The 20,734-nt window shown below is 35.7% G+C and overlaps 2 protein-coding genes and 1 long non-coding RNA gene across 3 annotated transcripts in view; 2 read left to right on the top strand and 1 right to left on the bottom strand.

Annotated features, from left to right (window-relative positions):
- Positions 1 to 13,104, top strand: part of fz4 (frizzled 4) — a 51,113-nt gene extending 38,009 nt beyond the window's left edge. Inside the window, exons 2-3 of the mRNA XM_088268528.1 lie at positions 2,907 to 3,109; positions 11,840 to 13,104. Of these exons, the coding sequence (XP_088124654.1) occupies positions 2,907 to 3,109; positions 11,840 to 12,456 (820 nt within the window). The 3' untranslated portion in view covers positions 12,457 to 13,104. The remainder of the gene's footprint in view (positions 1 to 2,906; positions 3,110 to 11,839) is intronic.
- A 2,590-nt stretch (positions 13,105 to 15,694) lies between these two features.
- TFAM (mitochondrial transcription factor A) lies at positions 15,695 to 18,525 on the top strand. The gene is made up of 5 exons (XM_088268730.1): positions 15,695 to 15,842; positions 15,932 to 16,139; positions 16,787 to 16,945; positions 17,099 to 17,292; positions 17,408 to 18,525. The coding sequence occupies exons 1-5, from the start codon at positions 15,778 to 15,780 to the stop codon at positions 17,517 to 17,519; spliced, it is 738 nt and encodes a 245-aa protein (XP_088124856.1). The 5' UTR covers positions 15,695 to 15,777; the 3' UTR covers positions 17,520 to 18,525.
- A 133-nt stretch (positions 18,526 to 18,658) lies between these two features.
- On the bottom strand, positions 18,659 to 20,702 carry LOC148304214 (uncharacterized). The gene is made up of 2 exons (XR_015838378.1): positions 20,508 to 20,702; positions 18,659 to 19,785 (listed from the first exon to the last, which is right to left on the bottom strand). It is a non-coding gene; the product is annotated as an uncharacterized LOC148304214 (long non-coding RNA).
- Positions 20,703 to 20,734: the final 32 nt, after the last annotated feature.

Genomic DNA, 20,734 nt, shown 5'->3' with positions numbered 1-20,734 from the left:
AAATCAGTTTTAGCAAATAAAAATCTATCAGCGGAAGCTAAACTGGCAGTACACGCGGCGTGATGGTTAGTTAGTTAGTTAGTTATATTAAAAAAAACTAAAATGAGAATTAAACTAATTGTGTTGGATCCATATTTAGAGATTTTGTAAAGTATATAGCATCCAAAGCAAAAAATTATGTAATACTAATATTATTAACAAAATTTGTCTCAATTCTCAAAACGGACATTTTTTTAATTAAAAAAGTAACAAGACGCCTTTTGTAATTTTTTGCCTATGTTTTTTCCAAAATGCAATGTGTTTCAAAACCTATAAAACTGTTTTTTTAATACTTTTGCGAAATATTGTAGTAGTGAATAGATATTTTTAAAAACAAAATACAACCTTCTGGGTGTTGAATGTTAGACTGCTGCGTTTGTTCGATAGCAACTGGCAACCATAACGGCATTCTCCCGAAGGATAAATAGTAAGAAACTAGTTTTAACAAGTGTTTTCTATGCATAAACAAATAGTGATATTTGAATGTATTCGTAAAAATAGTTCTGAGAACACAAACTTACGACATGTCAACTCAAACACGTTAGCGGAGAGTGAGGAGCTAGCTAACAATTTGTAAACACCATGAGCGCAGTACAAATGTTGACGGTCTCTATTTACTCTCGCTCCCACGAGTCCTTCTCGGATAACTTGCACAGCCCGTGGGTTTGTGTCGGTCCACTGCTCTACACGATAGACTCACGCCCGTTGACCACTTATTGTGTAAGGTAGAAATGATTAGTCAATAAACTGCTCTCGTTATTGCAGATTCTTGCATACTTCGACCGAGGTCTACAGCATTAGAAAACTGATGCCCAGTTTGCGCTTAAATTATCTTAATTTCATATTTCGCGAATCGTTCGACTGATGATGTGCCTGATTCTTTAATACCTCCTATGATGATGAGTCCGCCTCCGGTGTGTAATGGTCAGCATGCTCGGCTACCTTTCTGGAGGTCCCGGGTTCGATTCCCAGAGGGGGGTCTAATAAATGTAAGTGATTTTTAACTCCAATATTTATTCAAAATTACCCTGGACTGGTGCCGGAAGCGGAGGGCTGATCACCTTTCCTTCGTGTGTTAACGATCAAGATAACACTGCGTTTATATGATGCAGTGCCCTATGCACCATTGGGGTGCGGATAAGGGTTCGAACATGATGATGAGGGTAATGGTAAAAGGATTTTTTTGAATATTGTTGAGTGGACTCGATGATTCGAGTCAACCAGCGCGGTTTGTTTGGCGGTAGGCGCACGCCCATGTGTTTACCAATATTCTGACTTGTTTTATTTTTGGAAGTCAATAATATCCAGGAACAGAGCTGTTGTTTACCCTCCCAAATAGTAATGGTTACGATTCCAGCTCGCATGCGTTCCCAATCCAGTACCGCGTGTTTTAGTGGTGTGTTTACTCGAATGCGACACTTGTAAATAAATAATGCATCGACTGTCAGAGCCGTGCGGACAACCAAATATACAAAGCTGCTATTGAGTCATATTTCGCTTCCAACTGCCAGCTCGGTCATCGTACTCGTGATGTTACTACACATTGACTAGTAACCAGTAACCACCATGCATTATACGTACATTCAAAACATCGGTGTTTTAGTTTATCTTGTACACTTGTACCAGAAAACTCGGTTCTTTTGTTTGATGGATCGAAATTATGTACATTAAAAAACACATTTTGAATGCGTCGCTGCTAGAACAATACTGGCTGGCTTATGCTAGATAACTTACAATCAGAACTACATATTTCACCCTGGAATACTGAGATCCGGCTGGGAGATCGCTTAAAGCCATTTTATTCTGATTATTTAGAAATCTATGCAAATATCGCGACATACATTACTGGGACTTGACTCGAGCCACGCTAGGAAGTGCACTCACATTGCGTTGTGATTTACTATTTGTGAGTTACTTCGATTGCCTATCAGGCGATCCTTGGTACTAAGGGATATTATTTATATGTTTATTTGATCGTTTTTTCATTTATTATTTCATTACAAATTATGTGAATTTTAACGAAGTAGAAATGATTCCAAGATAAGAAGATTGGATCTCTGAAAGCGAAATTGAGAATAATTCGTACATTGAAGATATTGACTCTGATATTATTTTCATTCTGTCGTAAAATATAGAAATCAAAGGTTATATTCGAAGATTAAAATGCTCATATATGGTATGCGACGTTTCAATATTTTGAATGGAATTCATAGTGTATGGTACAGAATCTATTTTTCTTAATACTTAACGGATGAAAATATTAAACGGAACAAAAAAAACTTTAGCTTGTTGTTCTTCCTCACTAAGAGTCGGAAGTGCTTATCTGAGTGGCGCATGGTTCGGCTGACATAGTATAAATAAGGTGTTATATATAATGCATTATTTATTTATTTATTTGAAAACCAACAGAATATTTACATCAACAAAATATACAAAATGTAATAAATAAATAATAAAATTATAATCCGATTACACGTTTTTACAAAAAAAAAACTGTCATGTACATACATAAGTATAACTACATAATATTAAAACTTATATTTCTAAATCAAATAGTCAAATAGACATCAACAATATTTCTCTTAAACGTTTTAATATAAATGTCATGATGTCTATTTGATTAAGCATTTCATTGCACATACGGCAGGCTCTATTTAAAAATAAATTTTGGTAGGATTTGGTATGCATTGAATGGATTTTGAATGTTTTGTTTCTGGTCTGTGCCACCGGAACTTCAAAATTAATAAGTGATAAAAGCTACGGGTAATCTACATGGTTATTTAAGAATTTTGAAAGAATTTTTTTTAAATTTCTAACTCCTGCGTGTTATTTTCTATTTTCTAACTTCTGCGTGTTATTTTCCTCAGGTGGGTCGTGTTGGCTGGCACGTGGAGGGCACGGGTGCTGGCGAGGACGAGGGCCACCATCGCCACTCCGGCAAATGGTGTGGCAACAGTTTCGGGAGCCAGCAAGGGCAGTTCTCCTCTGCAGATCGCGGCCTGGGGGCTGCCCGCTGCCCAGACAGTCGCAGTGTTGGTGCTTAGAGACGTCGACGGAGACGAACTTACTGGTAGGTTCATTATTATTCTTCTTCTCTGTCCTTTCCTCATTACTGATGCAATGACTTTTCTCCAGTTATCCCTTGACTGCGCTGCACGTAGCGCTCCAAGCATCGAGGTGCCTGCTGCTGACTCAATTTGATCGGTCCATCGTGTGGGGATCTTCCTCTCCCTCTCTTCCCCTCCAGGCTATCGATCACAACCAGTTGTTCCAGGCTATCCTCGTTGCCACGCGCAACGTGTCCAAAGAACTGGGGAATCCGTCGGGTACAGACATTGGCCAGGGTCAAGCCATCTAAGTGTAACTCCTGGCGAATGGACTCGTTGGTGCGTCTAGCTGTCCATTGAAATCGGAGCATGCGCCTCCAGCACCACATTTCGAATGCGTCAATTTTTCTCCTTTCTGCTGCCTTTATTAATTGTATTATTATTCAATACTTATAGGCCCAGTGTTGGCATAGATTGGTAATCTACTTAGTAATCTAGTATACTAAAAGGGTACTTTTCAGTCTACAATCCGTTATCCGCAGCAGCCTGTAGCCACTCAAGGTCGAATTGATTCCTGAAGAACTCTTCTTCTACACCTATTATTGTCTGATAGTTACCACCTATGTTTTCTCCAATGTCTGGATTAGATTCACATTATTTCATCTATGATGATTTCATCTGATACGAATATCTGAAGAATATAAGACTCGAAGATTTGCTTGAGTTGATGAATCAGTAGCGGCAATATCATTGTTCTCCCACTACTGTGTTGTCCCTTGTCCTAACTTATCCGATCTTTGGCTAGCGACCTTTTTTTTCTTTCAATTTTTTACTTTGTGTATCGTCACTTGTCATACGATAAGCTATAATGGGCTTTAAATACATATGTGTGTATAAAGATACCGCACATTTTCCATACGAGTTTTCTATTATTATTGTTTTTATGAGCAATCTCTGTTTTATTAAATTATAAATGTACATACGGTATGTTTATAAAGGAATATGTACATATTTGGGATAAAAGGCACGCGTATCTCCGCATAACTGCAGTAGGAATAGGTACACATATGCATATGATATCTAATCTCCCGTAAGCTCTGCAAGCCGCGAACACAGCTTTCATGCAACCGTTCTAAACAATATGTATGTACATACAATAATCCTCTCCTGTTTGTCCCGGTTATCTATTTTTTCATCTCGCCGCCATGTTTGTCGTGTCCGCCATTTCGTGCTCGCTGCCTCACGTCGGTCCTCGCTTTTCTCCCAAACATGCCGGAGAGAAGAAACAGCGGCTCCTTTGTTTTTGTACGGGAATTCTCTCATATTTGCATATAATACATTGCAAACGATAGAACTTTATTTTAACGCCGCGCTACTATCTCCACTGAAATAATAGTCTTTGTGTTGACTGATTATATCAGTTGAGATAAATCCTTAATCTATTATATGAATTATGTAAACTTGTTTAAATAATGTAGTTTACTAGATACCTTCAAGCTTAGTAACCGTGTCAATATTTTAGAAGATTTTACGTAGTTTGTGTGGGTTAAAAAACTTAGCGATTATTGGCTTATGGGCCAACGAATAGTATTATTTTATTTTCGGTATTTCATACCATAAGGGCGTTTGTCCACTACACGGGATTTCACCGTCCGGCAGTCCGGTTTTGAAAAACGAAAATGACTACGACTGTAGTGGACAAACGCCCTAACTCTGTACTAAAACGGTTGCTAGGTCTTTGCATCGAAATTATTTGTATACAAAACGATGGCTACTTTAATCGAGTTATCGACCGACACTAGAAATATGTATTTGTTTAATTCGGGTATTTTACGTTTTCCACCGCTCAAAGTCACTGCGGTTGTTGTAAATATCATTGTGTAAAATGTAGGAATACATAAATTTTCTCTTTATTTACCATATCAATTCGAATCAATGAAATTTTCATGGCCATAATCAACACAACATACCGGCACTCAAATAATGAACACTATAATCCAAGGATGTGCAACGGTGACTGATTTTGTTGGCGATGTTTCTAACGTGTGACTTCCAATTTGTTATTTCCAGTCCCCCACGTGTGGCCCGGGTTGTCTGGTGAATCAATACTGATAATTCATATGTTGTGGCCGCTATCTTGTTGACTTTAGATAATGGTTAACGTTACTAAAATTTTGCCCAAATTATCCTCCAAAGGTGTTCGCACAAAACCAATTTTATCGAAGACACGACTTCTTCAAATCACGAGCTTGTTTGATCCCCTTATCGAACGCATAGAGAACTCATTGTGCAGAATTCTCGCTTGTTGTAGTTCTGTAAATATTTGAAGTAAGGTGTGCGAAGGGTAAATATGGCGAAACGTTCGCAACTTATCGATAATAATGGCCGTTTCTATATTCGTGAGGAATTGTCGCTACCCCTGTTTACTTAACAGAGAAGACATGTTTACTCTATTCAGAAGGCATTTTGTAGGCCTCGAGCTCTTTTGGTTGTAACAGGGTACAATAAAAGGAACAAGTATTACACAGTAGACAGCGCAGTAAGCGGAATATGCAAATGCTGTTCGACGTGGGCCACGAACAGCACCCTGGCAGTCCCTGTTCCCCAGTCTCGTAGTCTTACAAGACTGATAGCAGACTGATAGAAGCAAGACTGATAGACTGACAGCTTAGCAGAGGAGGGTTTTCTGTCCTCTATTTCTGTCCAAAAATTTAAAATTAAGCCTCGAGAATAATTATTTTATTTAGTGGTTCAATCGCTACACTTGTTCTTCATCTTCTTCAATCATTCGAACCCTTATCCGCACCCCAATGGTGCATAGGGCACTGCATAATATAAACGCGGTGTTATCTTGATCGTTAACACGTGAAGGAAAGCTGGTCAGCCCTCCGTCTCAGGTACCAGTCCAGTGTAATAAATAAATATCAGAGTGAAAAATCACTTGTATTTATTTGACCCCCCCCTGGGAATCGAACCCGGGACCTCCAGAACGGTAGCCGAGCGTGCTGACCATTACACTACGGAGGTTGACTATTTCACTCTTATTACTATGCACAAAATGTAGTTTGTATACATGGACGTATGGAGTAGTGATAGGCAAAGAGAGATCCTTATTAACGTTCAATAGAATTTTTTTTTTTTATAAATTGTCTATGCTATTTTTTATTATGCAACGACACAATGATACCTTTACAAAAAAAGTTTGGCAATGTAGCGAAACAACAAAAATGTATGATAAATTGTAACTGTGATATTTACATGAATAATGACATGCTTCGTTTGATACGACCCGAAATCCACGAATCCCTTGTTGAATGAACCTGGATATTCTGAATCCTAATTCGCCCTCGCATCCCAACAAATGTGTCTGGTTTTCAACAATATCTGCGAGGGCAGTTAGTAGGCAGTGGGCAGTAGGCAGTGGCTACCATTTGAATTCTCAAGGAGAATGGGCATAGCGAAGGGCAAGTAGAGAGCGTGAGGGAGCAAGGAGGCATTTATCACGATTGCTATATGCCGCGTTCCGGACTAAAAAAATAAATAAAATGTGCCAGTCCATTATTTGGTTCATTCTACTTTAGTTTTTCTAACTATGAAATAAACAATAATAAACAAAAAAAGTTATCTTTCAAAGAATAAAAATAAAAATAAATGATTTGAATTTAATAATAATAATAAGTAGTGTTTTTAAGTAGTATTACACACAGTGAACGATGAATGATAAGGAGAGTGTTACATAACCATTCCACAAAGTTAAAAATGCTTTTATTCTAAACCTTATCCGCATCCAATGGTGCATAGGGCACTGAATCGTATTGACGTGTGTTATGGTTGCTTACATGAAGGCAAGGTGATCATCCTTTGCTTTTAATGCATACAAACAATGCTTTTGATGTACAAACAACAATTATAAACAGCTATCTCAATAACAATTATCTCGTCTGCATTTCCACTACATTCGTGATTGTCACGCTGTTATATTTTATAATTATAATAGTGAGACGATTATTATAATTTATATTTATAAATTTCATTATAATGAATATATTTCGGCCTGTAAATAATATGCTGCGTGATTAATCTTACTTAAAGTTAACGTTAAGAGTAAAACGTGCTTATCAACCATTTTTAAAAAAGCACAATCGAATACACAGTATGGTTTAAATGATTAAAGAAAACACTTCGTTTTTTACCACTTGAGTTTTATTATAGACTACATGTTTCAGAAGTTAAACTTCCATCATTCAGGTCTGTATTATAACTGACCTGAATGATGGAAGTTTAACTTCTGAAACATGTAGTCTATAACAAAACTCAAGTGGTAAAAAACGAAGTGTTTTCTTTAATCATTGTAACATGTCTTACCACAAAGTTAATGCCGAAACAATAAATAAAACACAGTATGGTTTAATGTTTTTTTAATGTTTTCATTAAATATTTGACGAAGGTTTTTACAAACAGCAGAATTCGATTTTAGTGTGGCGCAAACGTTGTCAACCACTGTAACTTTTAATAAAACCATTATATGGCTTTACATCGGTGGCCATTCAACTTAGAATAGCAACTTGTACAAAAACGTTAACTTATAGTGGAAAAATACAAGATCAATGAATAGCATTGAAAACAAGTTAGTAGTAATGGTCGAATACACACTGGGAAATATTATTTTATCGATGATGGGTAAATAGTGTAGAATATTGAAATAGATCATAATTCCCATTTGAAAATGCCATCTGAACTCAAATGGATATTTGCGGTCGAGAAATAATAATGATGTGACTGTTGAAGCGAGATTCAGTCTCCGTAACTTATATTTGGGGTCCATTGCCCTATTATTTTTTTGGAATTGAAAATTCTCCACATGTTATGTATGGCTTTAAATTTAAATTGTTTTATGCATGCAAATTTTTGTTATATTATCCATTATGACAATAACATTTCAACTCGAATTTCAATGAAAATCTAAATTAATTTAGAATATTCACTTTTATTAAGAGACTCATACAAAATCCTAGTGCCTTGTACTCAACCTTATACGGGTACGGTTAGCGCCCTAGCTATTGCTTCTATTCTGCCTTTGCCACCACTATTCCTCCCCCATTTCCTTTCCCAAATATAATTAATGTCCTCACTGAGCTCTTACACTCGTATCATCTATATCCAAAAGATATTCCACTCCCATATCCAAAAATCTGAAGCACAGTACTAATAATCTAACCTTCGAGTAGTTAGAGATCGAGTAAACACCCTGTCGATCCGACGCGGTGCTCTATGGACCGTTGGGTGTGGAAGTGATCAGAAGATAAAAAATGCCCACTGTGGGTTCTTTTTCATAGCACTCCTATCAGAGGTTGGCGACCATCTCCTTAAGATCCATCCACACGATCCTGGGCACCCCCGATGAGGGTTGCTGCATCCGGTATTCCAAACCACTGCCATGATGTTCTTTTACGCCCCAAGTCTGCCCTCTATCTTTCCGTTTGCCAAAAGCTGTAAAAGGGCATATTTTTCTCCACGGAATATGAGACCAAAGTATGTGGCTTTTCGTCTTATGACAGTGGTTAGCAGTTCTCTATCCACTGTGGTTACCGAATGAAAATTCACCGATGCAGTCTACCGTCTATTTTAGTTTAGGTAACTGTACGCGATATAGCTCATATTCGTTTTTAGATTGCTGTGTGCTTTCAACAATATCCCAAGGTGTTCTAATAACCATTCACAATTGGTATTATATTATCCACCTCTCGGCGTTGGTAATCACTTTTCGCCGATCGCGTTCAGTCGCTAGCCCCCAGAAGTGCAGTGTGAAAAGGCAACCGTACTCCGGGAAGCCCTTTGTGCTCGGCTTGAATTTTCTCCGTCAAGGGACAGAATGGAATAAGAGAAACGTAAGTCGACAGCTACGCCACCTCCGTCTCGGAATTCTTTACAAATCCCGGTGACAAAGCCGCGACTCGAAACCATAAACCTATACATTTAAGGGACATTCAAGGTGTGTGGATCTGTGCAGTAGAAACTCCCAAACATTTTTATATTCATGCAAATGCGATGAATATTAATAAATATATTATGGCATTTTTCCATTACCGATTGCATCTAAACACAATTAGTTTTATTCGCAATATTATTATTCAAAGCATTTATTTTGTGGTAGGCCATTTTACTTTTATATTTTTAACTAAAATGTTAGTTCTGTTAGTACAAAACCACTCACCGAGATTTTTGTATACCGGTTTTGAGTCGTACCCGGCTCTTCGTCAGGACAATCACTACAACATAATTCATTTTATTAGTAAAACACCGATGATGACATTGAGCGGCATTTACAATTTCAATTCCAAAATAAATAAATAAATAAAATCACCTTTTTGGAGTTCGGAATACCTCTCAATTTTCTCAGTTTAGAAAAATAAAATACGTAGTCAACTGTTTATACATCTGAATACTATAATTTTTTGCGAGAACTTACTCAAAAGCTCGACATTAATTAATAATTACCAGCTACGTCACACAATCGTAAGTCTTTATTTCGAAGTACTGCCTACAATTCTTAAAAATATTTTATATGGCAGTATTTTGACGCTGTATTCGGTTTCTCCACCGTGTAGGAAGTTGTGGAAGCTTTAGTATGAGGGTTTTGTTATTTGAAAGCGTAAAGCAATGAATGCATTTATTCGTCCACCTCCACGAACTCGTTACGTGTGCACAATAGCTCAGTACCCGCGTCACTCCTGGCTACCTGGACTCGATCTGCTCTGCAATCTTTAACACTGGTCACTGACCACACTAAAACTCTTAGAAACTAATAAATAACTTAATGGTTCCTAATGATTTTGACAATAATAATTTTTATATTAACTCGTATATACCATATTTGTATCTCACCTTTTATCATAAATAACAATGCATAACCTGTTAGCTGGAATAACTAATATATCTTTTACGTTGAGTGTGAATAGATAATTTTTCGGTATATGCCAATAGTAATTCACAAATACAACACATTCTATCGCTTAACGAGGAATGAATCATCTCAGACGCGGGCTTTAATTTTCTTGTAATTTCTCGGCGATAAATCAAACCACTTTTCGCTGTCGACACAATGTATGAATTTTATTACAGGCAGATAGATGAAACGTGGCGGGCTACATCACAACCTTCTCGTGCTCAAAAATCAATTTAATTTATGGTAATCGCCATCTTAAATTTCGCCATGGGGCTGCTTCGCGCCGTTTGAGATATTCTAGCTCGAGTAGGCTTTGCATTATAATAACATAACGTCCGATCAGATACGTATATCAACGAACAGCGAGGTATGCAGCGAAATAAACCGTTTGTAAGACCAACAAATTATTTCTAAAGGCACTTCTCTTATTGCTTCGAATTGAAGAATGGATCAAAGGAACCGGGTGCATGAGCCAACACTGTGGATGGAATTCATTTATTTCAAGTCAAAACAATAGGCGCATTGAAATGTGCATTTACGCGCATCAAGAGGGCAGGAAGTGTTTCACAAGCGCCAATTTAATTTCAGTTGTATGAAATGCTCATTATTTTCGCTTACTAATTATTATTTCAAAGTAAAACTCTGTGAAAAAAAGTAAAAAGTTCTTTGAAAAAAGGGAAACAAAAAAAATAACGAAATAAAGGCTCGATTTTAACTACAATATTTTAATGGTGAGAATACTATGCAACTTATATTCTAGATAGATTTTGAGTTTCTAATAGTTTCTTCAATTATATTCTCGTCATCAAGTATAAAATTATGAAGAATAATATATTTTTTTAAATCATTCATTATACATGGTATAATGATGATAAAAATAATAAGAAATAAATATAAAAATAATAATTTCGTTGAAATGTTCCAAAGCATCTCTTTCACATTCAGAGAATACCTTATGGTGTCCGCCAATGATGTATTTTGTCACCCTTTCTGTTAATGATTTTACAGAAGGTATACCCACTGGTGACGCTACTGGCAACAAGTGAACATCCTAGAGTATAGTCTAGAATCAGCCTAGAGTATATATTGTCTAAAGACAGAAAACAAAAATGATGATTGTAGACCACAGTCGCGATGTAGCTCCAGATATAACTAAGATTGTCCACTGGCAAGTAGTCCAATCGTACGTTCTGTAATCATTAGTTACCAGCGACAGAGCCTCGGAGGATGAGATCAAGCGGCATATTGTGGTAACGAGAACGGCCATGAACAAACTGTCCGAAATATGGAGAGACCGAAATATATCAACAAAACACAAAGGCTTGCTGAGGAGAGCTTTAGTACTTCCCATATTTTTGTACTACGCGGAAAAATGGATCATAAATAAGAGTGAACGACAGAAAATAGACGGGCTAAGGATGCTGCTTTTATCATGGACAGCATACCAAATATCTCCATTGTTTGTGATAAATATTTTTGAACACATCGAATTTAATTTCTTAAAAAATATATTGTATTGAAAAGTCCAAATAACAAAAAAATTCTACGTTGGTCTTTATCTCCTTGTATCCCACCCTCATCCGATCATAATTCTCTAATAATCTACCGGCGTTCTAGACCTGTGTACAAAAAACCAATAGCGATAGCAGATTTTAACTTTTTGCGGAGTTTTCGTTACAAGTTCAAATTTTAACACGTGTTGATACAAATGTCCATTTAAATTTGATGTTTTTTCTTCTTATTGTTGTTAAAAACGGTTCGTAGTGAGAAAGAGACAGTGTAATAATGTAGTTGTCTCTCGTTACAGGAACCTGCTTCGTGGGGAACCAGTCGAGCCGCTCCCTCATGGCGCTCGTGATAGTCCCGCAGGTGATCTATCTGGGGGTGGGCTGCGTGCTGCTGCTGCTGGGGCTGCGCGCGCTGCTGCACGCGCCGAGCGCGCCAGCCGCACCGGAGCCCGAGCGCGCCAGCACGCGCCGCCTCGGCGTGTTCGCGCTGCTGTACCTCATCCCCGCGTCGTGCGTGCTGGCCAGCTGGCTGTACGAGTACGCGCACCGTGACGCGTGGCTCGCGGCCGCGCGACCCTCGCCCGCGCCCAGCGCGGCGCCGCGCCCGCCCGTCTGGGTGTTCCTGCTGCGCGTGCTCATGCTGCAGGCGCTCGGCGTGGTGGCCTCCGCGTGGATCCTGTCCGCCAAGGCGGCCCCGGCGTGGCGGCGCCTGTGCGGCCGCATGGGCCCCCCGGCCTACAAGGCGGCGCCGCTCAAGTGCCCCGCGCAGCCGCTGCCCGTGCGCTACTACGCGCCGCACCGCGCGCCCGCGCCCTCGCACTCCGTGTACTCCACCGCGCACAGCCACCGGAAGCCCCGGCCCCACCACGCCTACCCGGTGCCGCTTCCTCACACGGGTGGCGAAACCATGCTATGATTTCCCTCCAAAACTACCAATATCTCGTCTTCGTAAAACTCTCGCGAGTGATTTCCAATAGTGAATTGTGACAAAGCCGATATTCTGCCGATATACGAGTTCCTTAAATAAATGAGACTTATAAACGTGGAGGTCCTCGCCAAAACGTTACATATCCATTATAAATGATTTTACGTAATCAGGAATTCTACCTTGTAAAATTGTTACGTTTTGGTGCGATTTAATGATTTCATATTGGTTTAGCACAGGATTGGTCATGTATGCGACATACAGTATGTCGCAACTTTAATTAAGATTTCGATTGAATACAGAAAGGATTTGCATTTAAAGGATTTTTTTATGCAATATTGGAAATGCAACTTTTTGGTGAGGACCTCCATAAATAAAATTGTAATATACCTAACGTTAGTTGTACATAAATGTATCCTAAGAATGAATTGTCTCTTTTGGCGATGTTTATTTTATATAATAATTGAAATGAAATAGTTCATATTGAATTGTTTCTTTATAAAACCAGTGAATACTGTAGTATGTACAAAATTGTCTAGTATTATTAATTTAATGTTTGTTCTATGTGCCATTTCAGTAATAGTATTATAAAATGTAAATTGATGGCTTTGTGTATGTATACAATTGAAATTGTGTCTAACTAATTATATTTCATATACATATATTTATATATATATATATATATATATATATATATATATATATATATATATATATATATATATATATATATATATATATATATATATATCTCCATAGTTTGATTTTTTGGCAACTAAATGTTTATATTATGTACTTAAAATTTTATAATTAATATATATATATATATATATATATATATATATATATATATATATATATATATATATATATATATATATATATATATATATATATATATATATATATATATATATATATATATATATATATATATATATATATATCTCCATAGTTTGATTTTTTGGCAACTAAATGTTTATATTATGTACTTAAAATTTTCACACAACAATTGTTAATATATGCTAATTTTATACTGTAGATTTTATAATTGATGGTGCCACCTGTCCATAAATAATGTATTAAGTGCCTTTGTATTAAATTGTACAATAATTATTATTCTTCAATAATAAATTTTTAAAATATTAATATTATTCAGTTTTATTATTTTCCCGCATAAAAAGAAATTTGTAGTACCTAGATAAGTAAGGCTAAGTCTAATAATAGGATAAGTAAGGCTATGTGTCCTTACACGTGTTTTAAAATGATGCGGAATGCATCGAAACACGTGTCACGATTGATTTTAAGAAATAGTGGTATTTACTAAGAAAAACTCAAATTAAAAATGAATAGATTTTACCACAAAGTGACTGCCAAATCAATCAATGAAATGAATAAATACAATTCAACTAATTTATATACAATGTTCGCATATTGATAAGACGCATATAAATTAGATGCATAAACGTGGAAGAGGCAAAGAATGTTCTATTCTCTCTGCCTACCCCTGTGGAGAAGCGGCGTGATGGTTAGTTAGTTAGTTAAATTACATGATAAGTGAGCATTTGTAAATTAAAACAAATTTAGAGGAGTGTTTACTAGATTAGCGCCCATTTATATTCCGACTCTGCAATCTCAGGCATGTAAGGTACCTACTGGTTTCTTCCATTTTACACATAATCCATCAGGACAGTGGTCCCCAACCCCCGGGCTACGGACCGATACCAGTCTGTGGATCAAATGGTGCTGGGCCGCCCAAGACAGTAGTAAAAAAATCAAAATTGCCTTAAAAATCGAACATACCCAATATTTTTTTTAAATATTATCGACAAAAATATATATTCAGTCGAGAACTCCTTCAAGCCAAGTTACCGCCGACACACCTTTGAAGAAAAAAAACATGACTTAATAAATAAAATATCGTTCATAAAATTGGTTAACGGTGAATATGGGTATTTTGCTGTTCAACTCGACATTGTCAGCACTGAAATCATTTAACATTGTCAGTCAACATTGATATCGTGGCATGTCCCTCGTTTCGTACAATATGCCTTTGACTTGAGCTTTGATATTTCCTCTTTGCCTCCCTCCCGTCCCTCTTCTAGGTATTTTTACAAATGTGAGATTTTGTAACTTGTACTAACAAGAACTTTTTTTTTTTTAAATAATATGTATATGTGTATAACTTGACGTTCCCGATCTATTAAATTCCTAAATAAAATAAAATCATCAAATATAAGCAATCAACGTCTCACTTTCAGCGGGCCGCGGTAAAATGATCAAAGGTCGACCGGTATGCGGCCATTAAAAGGTTTGGGACCACTGCATTAGGAGAAATATCCCCATATATACAACTAAAGCTTTAGTGAATGGTTACGTCGTGTCGCGCCTAGACTATTGAATCGCGATGGAATGTATGCAAGTTTTATTTATATCAAACGACAAACTACAATGTCTCCAATGCAGCAGCGAGAGTCATCACGAGGATGTCAATTTTTTTCCGCATCTTGCAACACCTCCGAGATATTTACTGGGTGAAGAGCCTGGAACGAATTCAATTTAATTGCTCTGGACAGTGTTAAAATCCTTATGCAAAAGTTTCCGAAACATCTATCGGACCTTTGATCGGATATTGATTCTAGACAATCCATACTTATGCCAGTTTCAGCCTTTGGAATGGCAGGCCTTGCTGGCTGCAACCGTTTGCCTTCATTTGGGGATAATCCATAATCCCAAACTGTTTCGATCACAACTGGAGACTTGTCTTTTTTAAATCTCCCATCCTTTCAATGACTAGTAAATTTAGAATTAATAATAACAATAATTTTGGATAATAATAAAGCGCCATTTTTGTAAAATACTACCTCAACGGCGCTTTCCCAGGCAATGATGACAAATAAATCTTTTTAAAAAATCGTCGTCTAGGAGCAACGGGTGAGCTGAGTCTGGGGGGGAAGTGAAGCCACCATATTATATGTAAATATTATGTTCCGAGAAATATAAGCACTTATTATCCTACCTACTTACCGAGGCTCTGATCGTTTTCAGACAGCCGCAAGTTTTCCGTGCGCCTTTTCCTCTTTTAGAATTCTCCTGAATCCACGAATCCTATACAAAAAATACGAAGTTGCGCGTTCGGAATTTTTGTATGGAATTCCGAGAGGTAAACGTCGATTTGCAAGGCTTATTGCATGTCCGTATTTTATGGTCTATCTGCCTTTTCGTCTCTGGTTTTGTTGTTTGTAAATTTATGTCAGATGCTATTTTTTGAGCGGGGTATTTCTGCTTGTTAAAAAAATAATTTTCAACAAGATGGCTAAATTAGGATCCATTTATCGACTCTCTACAAATTTATTTTTTAATGGTTATCGTAATCGGTAAGTAAATTGCAATTTTTATATTTATCGCAAGGTTTTTTAGGTTATAACGGCGTTGGGAAATTATCCAATTCAAACATTTTTTACAGATTGGTTCTTCCACAATGGTCTTGTACTGTTAATTATGCTCAGTCGGCTGAGGACAAATTGGGAATTGAAAAACCAAAAAAGCCAATGTCAGTATTTTTAAGATTTGTTAATCAAGTACGCCCCACTTTGAAAGCCAAAAACCCTGACGTCGAAAATTCCGAATTATTAAAATTGGCAGCGAAACTTTGGCAGCAACTTGGCGAAGATGTAAGTATATTTACAATGTTTATTAATTGATATTTAATTACAAAGTTCGTTTAAAATTTTCAATTGAAAAAAAATTCAAAGCTATTAAAATAAAAATATATGAAGAGTATTAGAAACACATGAGGCAATTTCCAAATGGTTGTAACCATATTAACGCTAAGAAATCATGGAAGCACAGAAATAAGAAATAACTACCTTCGAAAATTTTGTATTTCCTTAACTTTTTATTATATAGAAATAAACGCTCAAATTCTTATGATGTACTATAAACTATTTAAGCATTCCAATTTCTCAAAACTATTTTCAGGTATGTCTTAGCGGCTTGTGTTTATTTTAGATAATAAGACAGCCGTGTATAATTTTTATAAACACTAAATATATTAAATTAAATTAATTAATTCTTCCAACATTTCATTATGGTTACAATGCTATCAATCAGTACATTTAGTGAGTTTTTTTTTTAATATTTCCCTATGCGGGGGAAAATAAAACACCATTAAACAATAATGTGTTTTGGTAAGGAGGTGATTTTGTGGCATCACAAATTGTCATATGGAAATATTTTGAAGGCACCCTAAATGTAAACAGCATTGTAGCGTTTATTTTTATAATATTGTGCGCTTTATATATTTTTTAAATGTATTTAGGCAAAGAAAAAAGTTTATCAGGAATTTGAAAAAGAATTTGGAGAATACAAGAAAAAAATGGTGGTTTACGAAGCTTCCCTAACACCTCAACAGAAGGATGAAATCAGTAATGTTCGGAAAGATATGGCAGTGGCTAAAGAAAAGCGGAAACTAAAAGCGGTAAACACACATTTTCGGCTTTCAAATATCATTTCGTGAAACTGAATTACTTGCAAATGCTCTCACTCGGTCAAAACACTGAAATTAGTTGGAAGTTTTGACAGAAGCGTAGTTTCTTATAATATGTTGATTTTTTTAATTATTTTTTTAAAGGAATACAAAGATTTAGGACGGCCCAAGCGACCAGTGAATGGATACATCTTGTTTGGTCAAGCTGAAAAAGAAAAAATGAAGACCGTCGAATTTAGTAAATACCAAACTCTTGTAGCTGAAAAATGGAAGAAGATGACCAACGAAGAGAAAGCTGTTTGGGATGCTAAATCTCAGTCCTTGAGAGATAAATATGTGTAAGTGTTACATGAAGAGGGACATTACTATTTCTCCATTACGTCATATACTCCATTACAGGGGTCACTTCTAACTTGTTAACAGTAAAATAATTATGTTGCCATTTGATTTCAGGAAGGAATTATCTCAATGGGAACAGAAGATGTTAAGAATGGGAAACATCAGCTTAATTTCTAAGAAAACTTTAGTACAGCAACGCCAGAATTCGGCTTCCAAATCAGAATAGGAAAATTGGTGTCCCAACTCAGAATGTAGTGAAGAGAGTAATTCTCCTAGTACCGATAGAGTAATACCATTGAAAACCGAGAGGTTACTAATTGATGATTCTGTAAATGGAAATATCCACTTAAAGTATGAAAGTATGAATGGTCATAAATCTATAAAAGAAGAACATTTTGATAAAGTGTCAGAGAGTTGGGGCACGAGTGAAAAGCGCATTTCATCTCCTGCCAATAATCCAGCATTGCAAAGGGATGAAAATGTTGACATACTTAAGACTTCCGAAAGTCAAAAACGTGAATCTAATAGTGTATTATCATTTTTGAAAAAGTTTTTTGTTAAGTAATTAAGAATAAGTTTATTCTTATTTTTTTCCTGGGTTTTCGTGATGTTGTGTATCACAACTCCCATTTGCCAATGTGTGTAATATGTTTTTTTTACATGGCGCCTTTAAATAAAATAAACAACAGGCGTTTACTTTAAATTTACAATTGAATAGTTGCTGGAGTCTACTAATATGCTGTTCCACAAAACATTTAAATCTGGATATGTAATTTTTTTGTATTGTTTTTCTTATGTCAGGAATTTCATGTTTACTTTTTTTTATTGTCATTTCCTTTATTAGTTGCGCCAGCTGATTTAAAAGTGAAGCTCTAATAAAATGATTTCTGGTCTCGAATAACATAGTTGATAGTAAAAGATAGCCTAGTGTGTAAAAGATACCTGTAGTTTATACAAATGTACATGTACCATGTCATGTAATAAGGTACTGTTTTTCTAACGAGCGCGAGGTGTGCAAAATATATATTTGAAAAAAAAAAAACTTTTATTGCTTCTCACTTAGCTTTAAATGGAATACTGTTACCTACATTTTTTTTTGTTATCAGTATTTTTATTTTTCTTCTTCATGTAAGTTTTAAGAAATGCAATTTATAAAGGAAGTAAATAAATGTACATAGATAAATCTGTATCTTGGAGGCAAAATATGCAGTCTCATTTTCATGCCTTAAAGGTTACAGATACAAAAGAAAAACTTTTATATTTCCTACAATACAATTATTTTACGTCCCTGTTGAGTCAATAAGTGGGCCTGTTGCTTCCAAACTGTACTGTAAGTTTTTTTTAATAATTAGTAAAAATGCCTTCTTTGCAGAATTATATTTTTTAAATATTTTTATTTTCTCTTTGAAGAATATTTTTTGTAATATCCAAATTATTACATTGGTAAGTTAAAATAAAATATTTTAAATTTTAAAACCACAACAGCTTTTCATTAGCTGAAGAAAGTACTGTAGAATAAAATAAATAAATTCATAGCTGTCTTTAATAAAATGTTATTAAACATTCCTAGTTCATGACACAAACTAAATAAAATATACATTTATCCTCACTTCCCCATTGCAGTTGATTTAAAATACATACTTCTTAATGTCGAAAAACGTTTGCTGCTTATCCTTGATGTCATTCGTAGAAAAAAATACATTTCTGAACAGTGTTTGAAGACAGGTAAAAATGAAAGTGGTAATGTTCTTGCAGAAATAACATATTTATCTTTTAATAATAGTAATTTTTTTCAATTTCTTTACATAAAACCCTTGAATAACTTACATAGTATGGAAAAATATAGAAAATCTCGTAATACTTTAAGTAGTTCGAATGTTTGTGCCAATTGAGGGTATTGAATAAGGGCACGATTTCGTAACATAATCGAGATTCAATAGGTAGTTTCTTTAGAAAAAAATGACAACAATCACAAAACTGTTTGGTTTTTTCACAGGATAAATCTATGTAAAGAGTTCGTTGTATTTTTTACCAAATGCTTGTTTTCACAGAGTGTAAGATTACAAACACAAATAAATATAAACACGCATCTTCAAAGCATTTACGAAGAATCTGTATTGCTTGAATAACCCACGAAGCTTTGTGAGGTGCGATACCACTTAGTGCTAAGAGTGATGTGATAACTGAATTCGATTTAACAGGACTCCCAAAAAAATATTCTGACACTTCAAACAATGAAAGAGGTAGAAAAAAATAAATGTTATAAACGGAGGAACTAAATATGCTTATAATGTATACAGTAGCTGCGAGCATTACAATTCTGAAATTTTTGTTTTCTTTTTGTGGGACTGCTGTATCTTCTGATATATTTGGTGAAATGTTTGCATGGCTAAAGATTGTGCTTTCATCCTTGTTAAATATGGATGCGTCATCTGGAAGATCTCTAGTTAGCACACTTTCAGAATGTGTTTCGAAGTTTTCATCAACGATTCCTAAAAATACAAATCATTGTAATTTTACAAAATGCTCAATTTCACATTCGTCGTATAAGAATGACAGTAGATATATTTATGGTGGAATATAACACACAATACAATTTAACTAACTAACCATCACGCTGCTTCTGCAGGGGTAGGGAGAGAGAATTTTTCATTCTTCTTAACTCTTCCACATTCATGCATCTCCTCATATGTACCCGTTGAATATGACTCCTGACCCAACCACTTTTAAGTATTTGTTATACACGATCGTGCCAAGTTTTTCTTTGTTTCTTTTTCCAACTACAATCGCCTCATAAATTTGTTTTACCATTCTTTCCTCGCTCATGTGTTCCATATGTCCGAACCATCTCAACATACCTTTCTTAATTTTATCAATAATGCTTATCTCAGCTTAATTTTTTTGAAGACAATATAGTTATACTCTGATTTTGGGTATGCCCGTTTTATTCAAAAATCTGGGTTTCTCCACGTAGGAGTTATTTATACATTTTGACATCTCAACATAGATGTAGAATATGGAGTGCGGGTATTTAATCTGTAAATATCCAGACTTCCATACTCTTAATCTATGTTGAGATACTGCAGAGCTAGCATTTTCATACTTCTCTTATGATTTAAATTTGGTTTTGAATGATAAAAAAACAACATTTTATCCGTATGTCAAAATATTGAGTTGTCGGCACGTTTTGTTTACTTGTTGATATTCTACTAACCATTCTCTGGAAGTGAATTGTCAATTTTTCCAGTAATTATTTGGAGTCTGTTTCGCGAATTCTGTAATATTTTACGTTTCCTCGCTTCTGCGCGAGCTGCATCAGACATTTTAAATAATAACGACACACTTTTACAATAACCCTTATTGTGATATTTTACTTATTTGCTTATGTTCACGTTACACGTCAAGCAATAGTCGAATCAAGAATTGCCAAGAATGACGCTT

The sequence above is a fragment of the Brachycentrus maculatus genome, unplaced genomic scaffold, assembly GCF_059751285.1.
Source record: "Brachycentrus maculatus isolate JH-2025_06_01 unplaced genomic scaffold, ASM5975128v1 h1tg000326l, whole genome shotgun sequence".
NCBI classification, from domain to species: Eukaryota; Metazoa; Arthropoda; class Insecta; order Trichoptera; family Brachycentridae; genus Brachycentrus; species Brachycentrus maculatus.
The sequence above is the reverse complement of the archived record's forward strand: the minus strand, read 5'-3'. Positions and strand labels throughout refer to the sequence as shown.